The following is a 20,129-nucleotide window of genomic DNA, read 5'->3' as shown; positions in this document are numbered from 1 at the left end:
GTATCAAAATTGATGACTTTTTATGGAGTCATTTTAATATTGAAGATGGAAGAAAATATGCAACCTTTTCAGTGCATTATGCTTTATTGTTTCAAGAAAGGTAAAAATGCAACTGAAATGCAAAGAAAGATGTATGCCGTGAATGAAGAAGGTGCTGTGACTGATCGAATACGTCCAAAGTGGTGTGCGAGGTTTTGTGCTGGAGATTTCTCACTGGACGATGCTCTGCGGTTGGGTAGACCAGCTGAAATTGACAGTGATCAAACAGAGACGTTAATTGAGAACAATTAATTCAATGTTACACCACACGGGAGATAGCCAACATATTCAAAATATCCAAATCAATAAAGCTATTCGTGAAAATGAAAAATATGTCTTTTATCATACAGAAAAACATATGGACTTTGTGGCCAACCCAATAAATAACCTTGCATAAATGCCTCTGTCAAAGGTAAATCTTTGGCTACATTTCACTTACTTGAATTATATTCCAATCGCTTTCAGTGTTGTACCTGACGCGTAAAAGACCCTCAATAAATATTTATCATTCGGTTAAAAAATAGTGAAATAAAATAAATTAGATTCCAATGAAAGATAATTTCTTAATGACCTTTCCAGAGTTGTTTGCAAGGCTCTCAACTAATACTGCAAAGTTCCTTTCCCAAAAGACTGTACCCACCTTTCCAAAATATGAATCTCCCTGTGACTTTTCCGTTTAAAGAGCCTAACTGGCTCCTCTGGTGCCTATTTGATGTCCTGCCCTCTTGGATACATGTTTCCATTTAGTCTCCCCTACCACCATGACCCTCTTAGTCCTCTCAGTTCATTCTAGAACATACCATGGGCTCCTACATCAGACCTCTACGCCTTTTCTCAGGCAGTGCCTTCTACTTAAGGTGCCCCTTACCTCCTTTCTCTCCTTTTAAGGGCCAGTTCAATTAATTCCGTGTCTCTGGGCAGAGTTTGATCTGCCCTCTGCTGGGCTCCCAAAGCATTTCATAGATGTCCATAATGTTAATCTTTACATCAAAATAATTGTGACACAGCAGATTTTAAAAATAAAAGCAGGATCATGCCCTACCCCAGTTTAAAACCCTTCCAGGGAACCTAATGGAAAGTTCAGAAATTGGGAATGTAGATTATGATCACAGAAAAATTGCAAATGAGTTGGGGAAAGGTAGCAATATTGGGATAATGGGATAGTTATTTGGCAAACAAATTTTGGATGCCTGCACCACACACCAAAGTGGACTTATGGTAGGACAAGAATTTCAATATAAAATATACTAAAAACTGGAAGAAAACAAAGAATTATTTTTATAATACTGATCAGAAGAAGGTGCTCCTAAGAATGACATCGAACCTGGAAGCCATAAAGGAAAAGACCAATAAATAAAAATACATACAAAATAAAAATGTCTTCATAAACTGGAAAAAATATTTACAATTTATACATAGAAAGGATAAAAATCCCTATAAATCAGTAAGGAAAAAAATCATCAGAAAGACCAACTTTAAAAAAAGGCAAACGAATTAAACAGAGAACTCACCTAAATAAGCCCCCCCCAAAGACTTACAAATATGAAAAATCGCTCAACTTCACTCTTACTAAAAAGAAGTGAAAAATAAAAGTGTCTCTCAGTTTTTATCTATCTGATTGTCAAGGGTAAAAAGGTTTGACAACACATCGTGTAGTTCAGGATGTGAAGGAATCAGCACCCACTGATAGGAGAGCGAACTGGTACAACCGCTGTGGAGAGCACTGTGCCAATACCCATTAAAACAAGCCCCAAACAAATCTGTACACTCATTTACCGATATCTCCATTTCCCGGAATTTACCCAGCAGGTGAACTCCCACATATGCAAAATAACAAAGGAACAAGTTGTAGCATTACTTGGAAACTACCTAAGTGTTCCAAAATAGGGGATTGGGCAAGCAAATTATGACACATCTTTAAAAAGTCGTTAATTTTAAAAGATGAGGGAGATCCAAAATGTAGAGCTCAGCAAAAAAAGCAAAGAGCAAGACCCAAATGTAGAGCTCAGCAAAAAAAGTGCATTGGGGTAAAACATTTATACGTAAACGTTTGTTTGTGAATACAGCAACCATCTCCAAAAGACTATAGAGCACAGGTGGCCAACACAAGGCCCACGGGCCGAATCTGGCCCTCCACCTTGTTTTATCCAGCCCAGCACCCTGTTTCTACCCAGTGGCAGCGCTGAGCTCCCGGCTCCTAGTTAAGGAGTAGTTATAGTTACAGAGTCCTAAAATTACATTCGACCCTTTGAAGGCAACCACAAGGCTGATGTGGCCCCCAGGGAAAACGAGTTTGACACCCCTGCTCTATAGGAAAGGGGTTAAGAATGATGACCTTTATGTGGGGAACTGGGGCCTGGGAAGCAGGGTGAGAAGAGGACTCACTTTTTCATTCTGTTTTATATACACACGAGGTCTGGCACAAATGACATCCCTCTTTATGACAAAATCATAAGCATGTAATTCTGTAACAGAACAATATCACACTCAAGCACACCATATGACATTTTAGGTGAAATGTTCAAATTAAAACAATAAATTATTACACTCATATTATTGCCACACTCAAGTAGGCGTTGCTTCTTTTGGACCCTGTATATGTATGCATGTGTATATCTATATATGGGACCCCTAAAAAACCCAGAATTTTCTTCTGGAGGGTCCCTTGTAGTACAGGCTTCTGCTACACGAGTGGTCTAGGAACCCATCTGTATCAGATTACCAGCTGGTATTCTACTTCAGTGAATTTTTTTTGACACTTTCAACACATTTGCCCCTTTTGTGATGGGCGATTTATGAGCAAGTGCACCTGCCCACCACAGCACTGAGTATTCAGCAGTTTTTGACCAAAAACAGCATGAATACTGTTTTTGGTATTCATGTGTTCAACCTTCCCTATTCACCCCATCTCACTCTGAGCAACTTCTTTTTATTTCCCCAGATTAAAAAAATAAAGTCCTCAAAGGGAAACATCTGCCAATGAGGAGGAGGCGAAACAAAAAACAGCAGAAGCACTAAAAGACATCAAAATCAGAGCGATTGCTGACACTCCTTGAGTTTTGCTGTACCACCCAAGGATGACACAAAGAAGAAAGATGCTGGAAAGTCAGCCAAGAAAGGCAAAGACCCAGTGAACAACAAACCTGGGGTCAAGGCCAGAAAGAAGTGGTCCAAAGGCAAAGCTCGGGACAAGCTCAATAACCTAGTCTTGTTTGACAAAGCGACACATGACAAACTCTGTAAGGAAGTTCCCAACTACAAGCTCATAACCCCGGCTGTAGTCTCTGAGCAACTGAAGGTCTGCAGTTCCTTGGCCAGGGCAGCCCTTCAGGAGCTCCTTAGTGAAGGGCTTATTGAATTAGTTTCAAAGCACAGAGCTCAAGTAATTTACACCAGAAACACCAAAAGTTGGGATGCCCCAGCTGTTGGTGAAGATGCATGAACAACAGGTCCCACCAGCTGCACATTTTGAAAAATAAAACTTTATTGAATCAGTAAAAAAAAAAAAGGCATCAAAATCAACAAGTTCAAAAACCGTTTTGAGCACTGGAAAAAAATGGAGAGTACTTTGAAGGTGACTGAAGTTTCAACATATAAGAAGAAATATACAATTAAAAAATAAATTCTGGTCTTGAGGGTTCCCCCCTCATGTGTATATATAAATATTAATCCTCACCGGAGGACATGTTTTCATTGATTTTAGAGAGGAAGGGAGAGAGAAACATCGATGTGAGAGAGAAACATCCATCAGTTGCCTCCCATAAGCACCCTGGGATGGAACCTGCAACCTAGTGTGCGCTCTGACCTGGATAGGAAACCACAGCCTTTTGGGGCATGGGAGGACACTCCAACCAATGGAGCCACCCAACCAGGGCTCTGGTATATTTTTAACATTGTTTTCCTGTATACTTAATCAAATTACATCGTTCAATGTTTAGAATCGAGTGCAACTTGCTCTCATAATCAACTCTCCAACCTCCCCTCACACCACCTTTGCCCTTCCTTACTACCTCCCATCACACTGCTTCTCCTCCGGCTTCTGGAACATGCCCAAACCTTCCTGCCTCCGGACACTTTGCACCGGCTGCTCCGTATGCCTAGGTTGATATTTTTTAGTTTTTTCCCATGAGTTGGCATTTTCTTGTACTTCCACTCTTGGGTTCTATGTCATCTCCTCAAAGAGAACACCCCCAGCCACTCTCCATAAACAATGGTTGAATATATGCCTCTTTCCCTCACTGGGCAGGGCTTACATCCCTGACCACCCAATCAAAAGTAGCATCTCTCCCTTCACCCTCTTTTTGACAAGTCACGATTTATTTTTTTTCGTAGCATTAGTCACTATTTGAAATACCTTGTTTGTATGTTTTCATAGTTTACTGTCTCTCTCCATCTAAAGGGTTGAAAAGGTGCCCATGAAAACAGGGACCATGTTTTTTCTTGTTCCCAACTATGTGTTCAGCCACCAAAACAATAAACACTTGATGCAGCAGATACTATGGACCATACACATATGGACTTCACAAACAACAACTTTTTAAATTCTCACAGTGACTCCATAAGGGAGTTTGGTTTTTACCCATTTTACAGTGAAGGAAATTAAGGCATAAGGCTGTTGATGAACTCGACCAACTGGAGTTGGAATCCAAAACTCAATATTCTTAGCCACAACGAAATGCTTCTTCCATATATAAGCTAACAGATGGATGAAACCGACTGACTGAATGAATGGAAATGTGAATGCAAACGTTTATTTATTTTTTTTTTGCGTCTTAGGCTTCCCCAGATATACCGCAAGGGGGCGCTCGCTTCCAGGTCTTGACGCCAGTCGTGCACTCCTTTTGCGTCTCGGGCTCGCGCGCGCTGCCGCGGCACCGGAAGTGACTGAGCTTGCAAGTTCTCCAGATCTCTTCAGGGGAAACTGAGGCCGGCTCGTTTGGAAGAGACAGAGCGAGCCGTCAGCCAGGTAGGCCAGCCCGGGTCAGCGGCGCGGAACTCGGCCGCGAAGAGCTCTGGCGTCTGGAAACAACCTGGCGGAGGAAGGGGGGAATGCGGTCCCCCACGGCTTGCGGGGCTCGCAGGTGAGAGCACCGCCTCCCCGATGCGTGGCAGGCGCTGCGCCCAATGGGAGCCCTCGCCGTCCCGCTTCCGTGCCGACTAGGTTCTTTGATTGGTTACGCCGGGCGGGCCGCTGGGGGCGAGACCAGAAAGGTCTAGGGGCGCCCCTGAGGGAGAGCAGTTGCCTAGCAACGGGGCGGTGGCCCAGCGGGTACCCGGCCCAGCGCGCGCGAGAAGGCGCGAGGCCACAGCCCACCCGCCCCAGGCTCCGGAGAGGTGCCTCCCCTGGCCCCCAAGCCCTCCTGGGGGTGCCAGGAAGCCGCATCGGGCCTGGCTCCAGGAAAACGTGGTCTCAGCTGTGGGGGTCCTCAAGCAGGCCTCAACCCTTCTCCCGACCGGAGGAGAGGCCGGGCGCCTCACCCTCACCCGGTCTTTGTGCAGGGCGCCGGCGGCCATTATGTCCGTTCGGGAAATGGAGGACCCGGCAATCCCCTACCGCCAACGCCGCGTCCAAGGCCTTTGGGGAATTCAAAGAATACCAGCGGCGTTTTTGGGGGGGTCCCCGGTCTTCAGCCTGCCGGAAAGGCCGGGGGATGGCCTTTCCGAAGTCAGACCTCAGATGTGAGGCAGTTTCCCCTTCCCTCTCTCCCTCATGGAAACCTTGAGCCCCATTGAGAAGTCCCTTCAGGGTTTCGGAAGCCTCACCCTGGGCCGGTACTTAAATAGAACAACAGCAACAACAACAAAAAAAACAAACCCTAAAGCCCACACAAGCCACCTCAGGGAGAATTCTCCTGGCTCCCAGTAGGAGGCGGAGAGCCAGGAGCGTGCGAGAGCGAGGGGGCTGGGCTCCCGGGTGGCAGGAGGCCGCCCTCATTCTGGGCGATGGAGGAGGAAGCAAGCGAGGTGGCGGGTTTCTGAGCTTCGTAATTCCTGTGTCGCCCTCTGGGGTCCCAGCCGGCTGGGTCGCATGATCCCTCCAGCCGGAGCTGGGTTATTTTGCCAGCCAGCTCGGGGCCAGCTGAATTACCGGCATCCCGGCTGCCACCTCCTCTCCCGACCTATGATACAAAAGATCTTCCGGGGGGCTGCACCTGCGTGACTTCTGAAACCGATTTGAATGTAGGTGAAGCGGGTGGTGGGGATGGGGGGCAGACAGCTTTGGAGAAAAGGGGGTGGCTGGGATTTTAAAAAATGCCGGTGTGATGATTCAGAGCCCACTGGTGTTTTCAATTGGACTTCATTGAAGTCTGTGGGAAGCTAGACCCACAAAGAAACCATCTCTAATATCTGGAGGTGGAATGTGATGTTTTAGGTGAAATAGCTTGCGTATTGATTTCTTTTTTTCCTGAAGCTCTTTCTCTCCCTTCAGAACCTTATCTTGGCTTTGGATCTCAGAAGACAACCACTAAGTAGAGACCAGACTCAGTGAGTGAGCAGGTGTTTTGGACAATGGACTGGTCGAGCCCATCCCTATTATAAAAATGTCTCAGAGCAACCGGGAGCTGGTGGTTGACTTTCTCTCCTACAAGCTTTCCCAGAAAGGATACAGCTGGAGTCAGTTCAGTGATGTGGAAGAGAACAGAACTGAGCCCCCAGAAGGAACTGAATCAGAGATGGAGACCCCCAGTGCCGTCAATGGCAACCCATCCTGGCACCTGGCGGACAGCCCGGCGGTGAATGGAGCCACTGGCCACAGCAGTAGCTTGGATGCCCGGGAGGTGATTCCCATGGCAGCGGTGAAGCAGGCGCTGAGAGAGGCAGGCGATGAGTTTGAACTGAGGTACCGGCGGGCATTCAGTGACCTGACATCCCAGCTCCACATCACCCCAGGGACAGCATATCAGAGCTTTGAGCAGGTAGTGAACGAACTCTTCCGGGATGGGGTGAACTGGGGTCGCATTGTGGCCTTTTTCTCCTTCGGTGGGGCACTCTGTGTGGAAAGCGTAGACAAGGAGATGCAGGTATTGGTGAGTCGGATCGCAACTTGGATGGCTACTTACCTGAATGACCACCTAGAGCCTTGGATCCAGGAGAACGGCGGCTGGGTAAGGATCGCACCCCCTTTGTGTCCCTTTTCCTTGGCCTCTCATCAGAGAGATCCCCTCACCAGCCTTTCTCTGTATCTCTTTCTGTTGTGTTGGGTGATTGCCACACATGTTTGTTAAGGAGGCGTGACTGGTCTCATTGCACCACAAGAGGTTAACTGTTCTGGAGTACAGATGACCTAGTTAGTTCTCGAAGGACCGGGCATCTTCCATTCTGGTCACCCTCATGACCCCACTCTTTCATACTTGTGTTCTGGTTTCTCAGCGGAGGAAAGCATAGCCTGTTTGTTCACTTGAGAGTGGGAAGTTAGTCCAGTGTCCCCTCACCCTGACACAATGGCTCGCTGAGCAAAGGGGTGATGAGTATAATGCCTGGAGAAGATAGTGAGTATCGGTGACCCAGGAGCCTTTCCGTTCTTACTCCCCCGGGATGTCTGCTCTGGGCTTCCCTCCCCCACCTCAAATTCTCTTTATTTCAGAGTTTGCATACCTGATAGTCTCTCAGAAAAGGGCACGGCCAGGCAGAAGTTCCCACTGGCTTGGATGGCTGAGGGTTGTCTGATTTTAGGGCAGTGGCCAGTTGTGCTTGTGCAGCACCCCTGTTTTGGCTCTGAAGTGTGCAACTCTGCACGGTCGGCCCGTTTGCTGAGCCCTTGCTGTGTCATGCATTAAGCCTGGACTTTGTACCTCCCTGCCTAGGATCGGTTGGGGAGCTCCGATGTTCTGTCTGTTGCTTTCCTGCCAGGGCCCTGCGAGCACTGTTTGCTGGCAAAGCAAGAACTGAGTCTATGGGGCCCTGTGGGACATCGAGATTCAGTGACTGGCTTCAGAATCAAACTGACATCTATTTGAGTCCCAGCACTGTGACTTACTTAGCTGCGTGACCTTGGACAGACGACTTTACCTTGAGCCTCAGTTTCTTCCACTAAAAAATTGTGGCAAGCCCCTCTTGACTTTCAGGGCATTGTAAATCTTGGAGCTAAGGTGAGCATAGTGACCCACTCCAACAAGTTTGCCGTAGTAGTTGTTCTTGGTCCCAGGCACACTTTCTGGGCCCAGGAGTCATGCCTCCTTACTTTCCCCGGGGAGGGAGACTTCTTTTGCCTGTCACCAAGTCAGGATGAGATAGCGGTGAGAGAATCTGTACCAGGGGTCATTGTAGACAGTGTTTGCTCTTCTACAGTGAGCTCAGTCCTATTTCCTTGCTATCTCCCTGCCTAGGGGAAGTGCAGGGCTAATGAGAAGTGGTAGTCTGTCCCCTCAGAATACCTCTAAAGTTGAGCAGGCTGTGGGAAATAAGTCATCTATTGAAGGAGCTGAGGTGGAAGGGGCCATGCACCATGGACTCAGGAATCTCAAGAATGCAATTATCAGTGGGCTGGGACTAGGGCGTGGCAGGCACTTCAGTTTACCACTGAGCAGAGACCTCTGAGTTTGCCCTGGAACCCCACCCCCTGCCTTATTTCCCATTTCTTTGCAACTTCATCCCCTCTTCCCACTGTCAGTCCTTGTACTAAGTAAAGAGATCAAGTCAGAGGTCAGATGACTGGGGTAGGATTGGGGGAGGTAAAGGCAGAGGACTCTGTAGAGCTAAGGCTGACCAGACTTGAAAGCCATCCTGTAAATGAACTCCCTGGGGGATAAATGATTAAATAGTTCCTGTTGGTTTGTTCAGTGACCTCTCATTCCCTCCTGCTTTGATTCTCTTTGGGGGCAAATATTTGTTCAGCTGATTACAGGAGGGACAGGATTCCAATGCTTCAGACACACCCTCTGAGGCATCTCCAGGTAGATTTGGGCCACTTGCCTACTTTGCGTGACTGTTGTCTTTGGCCAGTGGTCCTAATAACAGGTGGGTTGCTGCCAGCTATTAACAAAAGGCAATCCGGGAGAGGTTCCTCGTCTGCCAGCCAGCCTCTCCAGAGTTCTACGTGGGCCAGAGAATTTGGAGTCACCCAGTGTTGCACGTGAGAAGAGGTTTTAGACACAGCACTGGGCAAGTTCATTAGACAGCCACTGGAGTGAAATTCCATTTTCTCTTTTTTGCTCAAGAATTGCCAGAGCTTGTTGGACAACATACCATATATCACGTCCTCTCTGGTGAACGTAAGGGGTGTGTGCAGATGAGCCACTTCAGTTTGAACCGTTTCTGGGCGTGCATTTTCCCTGAGGTCAGAAGACATTGATTCAGGATCTTTTGAGTAGAAAGTACCTCCCACTTCCCTCTCAGGTACCATGTGTGGGCTTCACAGACTGGCTACTGCAGTAGCATCTCCTAGAGGCCGTGGCTGGAGGATCTGTGAGTGTAGGAGTTATGGGTCATTCCATCCTCGGATATTCTCTAAATTTAACATCCTTACTGGAAAAGGAAAGGAAATGAGCTTTTATGCAATACATCTTATGTTCAAGGCATTGTGTTACTTAGGTCTTCTACTAATACAGCCACAGTTCATTGAGCATCTACGATGAGGTACATCCACTGCATTAGGTGCTAGCCATAAGCCAGACATGGCACCTTTCCTCCTGGAAATGACATGCTATTTTATATATTGCACACAATAACCTTCCAAGGTAGGTAGGTTTAATCCCAGTACCTGTGTGGTACCTGTGTGGTACCTGTGTGGCTAAGTACTGGCATTAGGACTCCTACAGCCAGTTAAGTGACTGAGTGAGAAGGTACATGGAGGTTGGCCTGACTTCAAAGTCTAAGCTCTTCCCATCCTTATTAGGTTCTCCACGGAGCAATAAAGTGACCCCAGCAAACTAGCGTAGAGAGCCAGAGATGCTGTTGGGCTGAGTAAAACGTGCCTGTGGAGGTGCTCACTCTGGTCTCTGATCCTGGCATGGCTTAGTTAGCTGCAGGGGGAGCAGGGCCTCTGTCGGCAGTAGCAGGTTCCCAAAAGCATGTGTGGAGCCTCAGATTCTGGCACTGGGAAAACTTGAGTGGCTGTCAAGGGTTTGCCCAGTCAGAATGGGCTTCTTGGTGATTTTTTAAAGTCTTCTCAGGCCCTACCAATAGATAAGAATGATGTGCACGTGGGGAGGAGGTGGCCTGCTCCGGGTGTGCCTACTTAATTGTGGAGGGTGCTCCACGGACTGGAATGCCAGGCTCATAGCTGCACCACCGCTTGCCTGGAGTCACCTGGCAAGATGCTAAGCCTGTTTGTCTCTTGTCTATCCATCTCTCCCACCTATAAAATGGAATAATGATAGCCACCTGCCATAGCTTGACTCTAGTAAATGATTTAGACAAAGGCCCTTCCTGGGTCTTAATTGTAGTGTGGAAGCACCCCTTTTGATGAATAGATCACTTGCCTCAGAAGACTGAACTTTGCCCCCAGAGTTTCGGAGCAAATAAGTCAGCCTCTGAGATATTCACCCAGAGTGGTATATGATGTGACCTTTCTTGAAGGGACAGGATTTCTGGAGCTTTCCAGCAGGAATGTGAACAGTTACAGTGTGAGGACCCTGGTGGGTCAGGACATTTTGGGACTGCTGTCCCTGGGAAAGCCCATAGCTAGATGGAAACACCATTGTTGAGAGCAGTAAACGGTGTGGGAGAGGAAACAGAATTTGGCCTTTCCCGGTCTTCATGGCTCTATGGTATTCTACTTTCCAAAGGCTGCTGCTTACCTGTTCTGGTTGCTTTGGCATAGATACATGTTTAGCTGAAATACTTCAGTGACCTTTACAGGTCTCGGCAGCCTTGGCAGTTCTGCGGTTTTCTCGGGGAAACCCCATTAGAAACCCCAAATGTGGAAATTTTTAGTAATGTCATTCAGGTTCCAAAGTAAGATAGAAGTGCCTCGGGCTCCCCCTCAAAGAACCCAGCTCTGGATAGACATTTGAGGTTGCTGTTAAAACTCTGTCACCATCACAGGGTTTTCCAGACTTCCTAGGACGAATCTCCCCAGTAGCCCCATGAGACCCATCAGCCTCTGGCAGAAAATTACCCAGGTATTTTTTCAGGGGGCCCCAACGGAACCCAGAGGGTTTTCTTGACTTCAGTGTGGGCAGTCAGCAGATTTGTTAGGGTTCTGGGAGGCAGCAGTTGTTTGCCGTCTCTTCCCATACAGGTATCTGTCCTGATGCCAGTGGGCCTGAGTGTCTGCTCCTATGCCTGGCCTCCCTGGTTTGCCCAGTGCCCTCAGCTTCTCACCCTGGGCTTGCTTTCGGCAACCGTGTTTTTTCTCGGTGTCATATGGGTAGGTTTAGAGGTAATTCCCAGTGAGCTGCTCTTCTACAGAAACATAATCTCCTACTACGTTAATTAGCAGGGCCCTGTCCCCAGCCCCAACCTCCAGCCTAATTCCACGGAGTCCTCCCCAAGGACTCCCTCTCTTTTCTTTGAAGGAGTCACTCTGCTCCTGGATCTGCTTCTCCTCTGTTCCTGCAGCCGACAGTCTGTCTTCCCCACTCCCAGTTGGCAGAGCCGAGTCACACAATCCCACTGGGTCTTTTTGTTTAGCCTGGGGAAGAGGAGACCCAGGAGAGTATGCTCACCGGTTTCAAGTGTCTGAAGGAAGAGGGGCTTAGTCTTTTTATTGGTATAGTACCCAGCAGAATTTGGATAAGTAAGAGGAAAATAACAGTGGTAGAGTTTAAATTACTGTAAAGAAGGCATTTCTAAAGCTGCCACATCTCTCTCAGCTTTAGGAGCTTCCTGAGTGTCCTAGTCCACGCTTATTTCCCCAGCACTGAGCAGAGCTCTTAGGCATAGTGGGTACCTAGTGGAAGAGGTGCCCACTGGATTTCTGAAGAAGCAGTCACTTTTCAAGCCAGAATAATAGTAATGGGAATTGCCCTTTACTTAATCATTGATTCATTGATTCAAACAGTTATTTATTAAACTCCTAATATGTGTCAGACTGTTGTAGGTCCCAGAGGTGCAGCATTAAATAAAACAAATTTTTTGCCCTTGTGGAGTTCACATTCCGGAAGGGAGAGATAGACAATAAACATGTAATTGCACATATACACATGTGTATATACTCATATCTTTGTGTATATGCACACACTTTATGTATATATACACATATATATGTATATATGTACATTGTATATACTTAACTAAGGTGAGGTTCTCACTGGCCTTGTGGCAGATTCCATCGTTGTTGCACATTTCACATTAGCTATGTTTTAGGATGGCTTCAATACTTTAACTGCAAAAATGATCTAATCTCAGGATCAATCAATGTAGGGTAGTTTATCACAGACCCTGCACTGATAATACTCCAGTTTTATGTAGCACTTCACCATTTAGCGCTTTCTGTCCACCTTGCCTTTCTGATGCTTGTGGCCACCCAGGGAGGTGAGCTGTTGGGAGATCAGGCTGAGAAAGAGAAGCAGCTTGTCCAAGGTTACATCGGGAGGAAGATGCAGGGTTCAGACTTTCACATCAGGACTCGACCACTTACTTGCTTTGTGGCCTTGGGCAGGCCTTTTAACTTGTAAATGGCTATAGTAATAGTGCCTTTTTGTTAAGATTCAGTGAGTTAGATCAAGTCTCCAGGCTCTCAGGGTAGTGACTATTGGGATCAGCAACACACAGCAGCTGCATCCTAGGGCTGCTTTAGTCACGTCCTCTGGCTTCCCGTTTATTACGTACTGATTTTTGCAAATAGTTTTTTAAAGAAAGAAACTGCCTTTGGAGTTTTCAGCTACTTGGTTTCATCCCTGATGAGACTCTCGGGCCAGGCTAGAGCCTCACAGCTACCTCCAAGCTACAGGGCTTTTTTTGGGCAGACTCCAGAGCTCCCCTCGGAACTAGAGGTTTTTCTCTTGCTCTTCAGGAAATGCCATTGCCATGACTTCCATGGACTGCTTCCTGTCCCAACCCAGCAGCCAGATTCCTGCGAGCGAGAGTATGGAAACTGGAAAGTAATGTCCCTAAAGGCTCCCCCCTACACAAACTCCTTTTTTTGGACATGTCCCTCCCTTTCCTCTTGTCATTTACTTTCTTTTCTTACTCCCCCTTTACCCTGCACCCTTCACCCAGCTTCTCTCTTCAGCCTCTGATCGTCCTCTTAAGATTTAGAAAATGCATTTCTACTTATGTCAGACCTTTCCCCCAAGCCCATGCTGGGGGTTGGTCAGGACTCCTGGGTTCTCTCCATGGCTTCTTCACTCAGTAGCAGTTTCAGTCTTGGACTTTTCCTAGAGGGACATTAAGCCTGTCACTTGCAGTGCCTTATGTCGTCCATTAACCCTGAGTTCCCCCAGGGGTCCCCACTCACCCTACACAGGACGGAAACTCCTAAGAGGGATCTTAGAGGTTTGGCACATATAAATCCTGCCTCTTGGAAATTGATGACAGAGGGTACAGTGAAGTGGAGCCTGTCACCCCCACCACCCATACCCCCACCCAGGCACCTTTCAGGAGGAAGCTAGGTTGAAAACCTTGTTGGACAATCATGAGGCATGGGAGATAGCTTGGGAGGGGATTGGAACGCACTCAACTATGCCTCAGATCCTTTGTTCTGCTCTTGAAAGGGAAACATTCCCCTCCCTCCTCCCTGGCCACACACACGTGCCTTTGTTCCCCTGAGTCAGGCGGCTGGGAACACAGTGTCCCTTCCAAGGAGCCTGACTTGCCTCCCCAGAGGCTGGCCTCTTGGTCAGTGGGACTGGGATTTTTTTGCTCAGGAGCCCCCAGCCTCAAGTCCTTTCCATGAAGAGCTTTTCTCAGAAGCTAAGAACTTGCCTAGAAACAGCTACTCAGGGACTTACCTCAGATTATTCTATGGGGTGCCCGTGTCCCAGGATTAAACAGTCTCTCTTATTCCGCTTGGTGATTAATATTATTGTTGACATCACTATTAATAGCACCTAACATTTATCAAGTGCTTACTCAATGCCAAGCATTGTTTAAAGTGCTTTAGATGTATTAATTTATTTCATTCACACAGCACCACCCTAAAGTTGGTACTATTATTATCCGGATGAAGAAACTGAGGTACTGAGAGGTTAGGTAGCTTATGCAAGGCAGCACAGTTAGTAAGTGGCAAAACCTGGGAGGGGAGCTTCCAAGGCCCCACATTTTAAACACTACACTGTCCCTTCTGTCCCCACTGTTCCAGTGTCAAGATGATTGCTGTCCAGTGCTCACTGTGTGGCAGGCCTTTAACTAATAACATCATCCTGTGTCACTATCCCCACAGAGTTTGGAGGAATTGGTTAGCAGCGGGCAGAGGCTGTCCTTAAAACCAAGTTTGTTGTACTCCAAGGCTTGTATTATCTTTAATCCTGCCCCAACCCAGCAGCCAGATTCCTTAAAAATCCTACAAAGTAGGTGGTGTTTTGTGGTCGAGAATCTGAGGCTCGGAGAACAGTGGCGTGCTCAAGGTCTCATAGGCTAGTACTAGGATGACCTGGGATTCAAACTCCAGGTGTTTGATTTCATGTTTTACTGCCTTAGTAGTCTGATAATTGCTTTTATGTGCATGAAAACGCTTTCTAATTTAGCAGACCTCTTTGTATACATCATTTTATAGTGAGATAGTTTAGGTAGGTATATGCAGTTTCATTTTAGAGTGGAAACTGAGGTGTAGGGCTTGTCTCACAGCAAATAACAGAGCCAGACTGAGAATCCACATTCTGGCTTGTAAGGTACGTGTTATCGATGTTGCCTACTTTCCCTAAGTCTGGTTCATTGCTCAGAGCTGTCTTTAGAGTTTTTTACTTGTTAAATCAGCCAATACTGATGAATGCCTTATATGTGCTAAATGCTACGGAGACTGAATATTGCAGTGAGCAGGACTGGGTTTCACGCCCCAGTGTTCTGTTTTTATGGCCCACACCTTGGGCCTGGTTGGTATCTTGTCATCAGGCCGTGTGCATCACCAATCTGTCCCCCCAGTTCCTGGACATGCTGGCAGGGTTTATCCTAGTTAGTATGTATTGATCACTTTCAGTACACCCAGAAATAAAACTCCACTCCAGTTTGAAAGTTAGCTTGATTTCTTGCTGGTGGCGTAATATTAGGCAAATCAGCTCCAAATTCTCATTCATAAATCTGAGAGAGTAATACCAACCTACCAGAGCACATGAGGCTTAAACTAGAAAGTGAAACACAAGTGTTTTTCAGTAATAATAACAGATACTCTATGTTGGGTGCTGGCTTTGTGCCAGGTGCTATGTTTATACCTTTGACTTCATCGTCTTGATTGGTCCTCACAACTGCTCTGATGTGAAGATAGAGAATTCAGAGCCTCAAGAGGTTCTATAATGCATCTGCAGTATTACACCTTGTGCATCTTGCACTCAGATGTATCTGGTGCCAAAGCCTACCCTCAGACCACTGCATCCTAGCTTCTTTGCAGGCCCAGACTGGCTTATTTCACCCCGAGTGCTTGGCACAGGGCCTGGGGTTCGGCAAGGGTTCAGCCAGGGTCTGCTCAATGAACATGAAGGGTTGTTATTATTAGGTGTAGGTTACGCTACAAAGATGTCTCTGTCCCTAAGGAAGCAAACTCATTTGAAGCAGTACCCAAAACACTTGCTAAATGGCCCAGGCAAACTGTGCCAAATCTGGTGTGGACTCCAGAAGCAGAAGAAGACAGACCCACTGGCTGGATCCTACAGGTGTCCTGGACTCCTGCCAAACAGGCCCACTTCCACGATCAGCCACTCAATTGATGACCCAGAGACCTCCACTCTCAACCTGCATCATCAGTGTGCATGCTCTCTGTCGCCAACCGCATCGCCAACCCAGACCTCCTCCGGTGCCAGTTGTGGAGTGTCAGAAAGGGGAAAAGTCACTAAGGGCTTGAATAATTGTTTTCTCAGCAGTGTGGCTTTGTGTAATTCACACTGAGTCCTCAATTTCCTCATCTGTAAAGTGAAGATAATAGTCATCCCTCAGCGAAGATGATAGCAGTAATCTCTTTCTCCTGGGCTGCTTTCTGTGTTTCTTCTGCCTGAGTCACTCCTCCCCTAGAGCCAGTTAGGGCTGTCATCTTCTTTGGGTCTCAACTCAAATCTCACCTCAACAGAGGCTGCTAATGTTTATGTGTTTACTGTGCGTCTCTTCCAGTAAAACCTAAACTCCCAGGGTGTAGGGTCTTTGTACAAAGCATGACTTGGGGAACTGGTTGTGGAGGAGGGTAGGAAATAAGGTTGAGTCACAGTTCCAAGATTCAGGAGTCTTAAGATCTCCAAGCTCTTGGTTCGAAAGATATCCACATACTCTTATCAAAAGAGTAGCCCCAATAGCAACGACAGCAACTTGATCACCTGTGAAGGCAATTTGATAAAACAGTAACAGTAGCTGCCATACTGGGTAGTCATTACTTGTATGCGAGGCTCTAGGCTAAATGCTCCATGTATCTTTCTAGTTATTTTCATGCATATAAGACTCTTTCAAGAAAAGCATTATATATTATCATCCTCTTTTTGTAGAAGAGAAAACTGAGGCTGGGGGAGAGTAAGTAATTTGTCCAAGGATAGCTATACAGCAAGCAGGAGTCAGCGCTGGTTTGTCAAATTTCGTACCTGACTCTTAACAGTGATGGAATCTCTCCCAGGGAGGCACTGTAGAGGTAGGCATCAGGAATACCAGGAGCAGCTGCTGCCTGGGGTGCTGGTGCCTCCAGAGCCCCCAACAGATTCTTCTTCACTCCTCTGAGATGCGAAGGTAAGGGTGGGAGTGATTAGGCATGCTCAAGCTATCCCTAACTTTCCCTCTCTGCTGAACGTCCAGGAGAGAAGTTTGTGACCTCCAGTTGCCACCTACCAAGCTCCCAGGGAGAGAAAGAAGGAGGCAGGGCAGGGTAGTCTTTCCTCCCCGGGATGGGGTGGGGAGCACACACCAGGGAAGAAGGAAAGATGCCTGATTGGTTCTTTACTCTCTTGGGCAAGAAGCCTGTACATGTGATGTGGTGTGTGTCCTTCACATGGAATCCCTTGGGGGAATGTCAGGGCCCCTTTTGGACCCAAGAAGCCTCAGAGAGGAGGGACTGATACAACCCTGAACTGCAAGCTTAGCTAACAATTTCTAAGCATTGTAACTAGGTCATCAGGTTCCTGGAGAAGCCAGCTGTGGCTGGGGGGTGGGAAGGGAAATTCTGCAGCCTACCAAGATCCCTACTTCCCTTCAGGCCCCACCCTCCCCGAAATCTGCACCTGTTCCCAAATCAACCCCTTCCCCCAGCTGGGCCCAGCTGTCAACGGCTCCCAATACCCAACTCTAGACTTCCACAACCAGAAACCACGGAGGGGGAGGCAGGGAGTCGCTTTTGGGCAGTAGGCACCTTATTGTCACCTGAGCTCTTCAGAAGGGAGCCATGGGGCAGGGAAGGAGTGGCCTCTTCTAGGGGGTATTTCTTGCCTCCACTAGGGCAGCAAGAAAGCTGGGCCCCTTTGAGCCTGCCCAGGGTACCTTCCTGGCATTGTTGTCACAGGTGGCAGGAGACAGGTGATGTTTACCCTGCTGAGACCAGAATTGCCAAAAGGCTTCAATCAAGTCTTTGAATCTGCACCTGGCCCAGAGCCCCAAAATAACAACCAGGGCAGCGTACCTGATCTGCAGGTTGCAGGTGCCTCTGGCTTTTATCTCCCTGCAGCTTGGTCTGCTGAACCCAGGCTGGCAAGGGGTTCTCTTTCCCAGGGTTTACTGAAGACTTGGTCGAATCCCTCTGGTGTTGGGCCTCATCCCATCAGGTCCACCTCTGCCATCACTACCACTGTAAGCAATGGCCAGTGTTGCAGAGTAGGCATTTAGCAATAGTGCCTCCAATAAACAGGGATCTCGTCCTCTGCTTTATTCATGGCTACATCCCTAGATTCTGCCACAGAACTTGAAATATAGAAGGCGTTCAATTATATTTATTGGCTGAGTGGATTGAGTATAAAGTGTGTGGAAGCATGCTTAGCACACAGTAGGTGTGTGGCAAGTGTTTGAATGATTAAACAAGGTGTTGTGGAAGCTCTGGAGTTTTCCAGGATGGCCCCATTTCTCGTTTGCTTTGTGGCCATAAGTCTCTTGCCCAAGCTCTGCCTGTTGCCTCATCTGTTGAAGAAAGATAACACCCCACTTGCCTCCCTCATGGGCTAGCAGCAAGGCTCGAGGAGATGATAGATGAAAAAGCATTTTCAGAAATATGTTTGGTCTCGTTGCTCCTCCTTGTTGAGGTCACAGCCATAGCTGTATCATTCATTCATTCATTCAACCAACAAGCTTTTTTTTTTTAATCCTCACTTGAGGATACGTTTATTGATTTTGGTGTTGGAAGGGGGCAGAGAGAAAACATTGATCAGGTGCAGTTGCCTTCCATATGCTTTCTGACCAGGCATCAAACCTGCAACATAGGTATGTGCCCTGAGTGGGTATTGAAGCCACAACCCTTTTCCTATGGGATGACTCTCCAGCCAACTGAACTTACCTGGCCAGGGCAACCAACAAGCATTTATTGAGTGGAAGCAATACCCTAGCTCTCTCATTTATCTGGCTTCACTTTGGACGAACTACTTTATTTCTCTAAGCCTCTGGACATCTTTAAATTGGAAATAATACTCATTTCACAGCATTGCTGGGAGGAAGACTAAGTAAGGTGTTGTGAGCTTATTGAGGATGGAAACTGTGTCAGTCACTGTTATCAGCTACTGTTAGGTTTAGCACTGGGTGGCTGTTTAGTGACTGAGTTAACAAACATTCATAATGATGAGTGGTGTATGCACAGTGGCTGATGTGGGGGAAAAGCCAAAGCCAGCTCTTTTCTTTTCCTCTAACTGTGAAGTTTGATCGTTCATTGATTTAGCCATCAGTTACCTTCTGTAGTCAAATTACCAGACAAGGTTGGGTTTCTGAATGTGACTCAAATGGAAAGGAGAAATGAGTATTAATTATTCCTAACTCCAGCATGTTCCTTTCCATCTCAGTGTGCTGCTGAGTGGGAGCTTTGACTCGGCCAGGATCAGTCTGCATAAGCATGAAACTGTGAGGCACAGCAGGCCTTGACCCTGCACTTACCTCATTAGGAACAAGAACACCCACCCTTTGTTCTACCTGCTCTCCATCTACTGCTCAGCTAGAAAATACTCCCTTTGCTCACAGCATCCACATTTGTATGGAACCCTAAGAGTTAACAGATCAAGGAAGTCCCCAGATAGTCACTCAAGAAATGGCCCTTTGGAGCCGGGTCCATAGAGGGGTCCAAGCCTAACGCTCACTGTCCCCTGGGACTAAGTCAAGCGGCAGGTGCAGGAATGAGGCCCCAGGCTGGTGGCTAAGTAATGAAACTGAAAGATATGTAGGGCCAGACAAGAAGTCAACCCCAAGGAAACAGCCTGCCTATCCGTGCCAGGTGTCTGGGCACCTGGGGGCAGTTTCTGAGTCTGAATTACTTGGTTGTGGTTCCAGATTAGCACCCCAAGTCTCAGTGATGGGAGTCCATGGAACTCTAGAGCAAAGTCTACGGTTGGCACCCAGGTCAGTGCCTTTGAAGTCCCCCAGACCCTGTCAGGGTGAGAGGCCTTTCCTCTGGGCTCCGCAGCACCTGCTATTGGAAGATCTTCAGGGACAGTGGAATAATATCTGCAGCTCCCTTTATGGGGCGCCTGTACTACATATACTGAAGGCTTTTTAAGAGGATGGGATCATTTTGTTATTGGAATGATGGGCTCTGAAGTCAGACAGAGCCGAGTTTGAATCTGGGCTCCATCATGTAGCAGATGTTTGATTGTGGCACATACCTCTCCCTTTCTGAGCCTCAGTTCCCCTGCCTGACAAATGGAGGTAATAATGCTTGCCTCAAGGTTTTTGTAAGGATGAAGTTTAAGATCATATGTGTCAAACTTAGCACAGATGTTACAGTAGTTTTAGTAATAGCTAACACCTATTGAGGCACTTACACTTCAGTGTTTCATATTAATTCGTTGAATTCTCAAAACTATACCATCAAGGTAGGTACTCTTATTATTCTCATTTTACAGAGGAAAATAATGAGGCATAAAGAAATTTGCCCAACGATGCACAGCTAATAATTG

General features: G+C 47.2%; 2 protein-coding genes across 7 annotated transcripts in view; both read left to right on the top strand.

The window, feature by feature from the left end:
• Window positions 1-3,085: 3,085 nt before the first annotated feature.
• LOC118985964 (40S ribosomal protein S25-like) lies at window positions 3,086-3,547 on the top strand (the record flags this gene model as incomplete). The annotated part of the gene is made up of 1 exon (XM_037044751.1): window positions 3,086-3,547. A coding segment is annotated over one exon (396 nt), but the record flags the coding sequence as incomplete, so codon positions are not given.
• Window positions 3,548-4,893: 1,346 nt separating this feature from the next.
• The window catches only part of BCL2L1 (BCL2 like 1), a 43,127-nt gene continuing 27,891 nt past the window's right edge, over window positions 4,894-20,129 (top strand). The window contains exons 1-2 of one of the 6 annotated variants that reach the window (XM_037043811.1): window positions 4,894-5,005; window positions 6,470-7,145. In XM_037043811.1, the coding sequence (XP_036899706.1) occupies window positions 6,582-7,145 (564 nt within the window). In that variant the 5' untranslated portion in view covers window positions 4,894-5,005; window positions 6,470-6,581. The other 5 variants (XM_037043810.1, XM_037043812.1, XM_037043809.1 and 2 more) reach the window with 5 other exon arrangements.

This window comes from Sturnira hondurensis, unplaced genomic scaffold (genome assembly GCF_014824575.4).
Source record: "Sturnira hondurensis isolate 20B ecotype Veracruz unplaced genomic scaffold, ASM1482457v3 Scaffold0004136, whole genome shotgun sequence".
Taxonomy (NCBI): domain Eukaryota; kingdom Metazoa; phylum Chordata; class Mammalia; order Chiroptera; family Phyllostomidae; genus Sturnira; species Sturnira hondurensis.
This window is presented reverse-complemented; position numbering and strand designations above follow the sequence as displayed.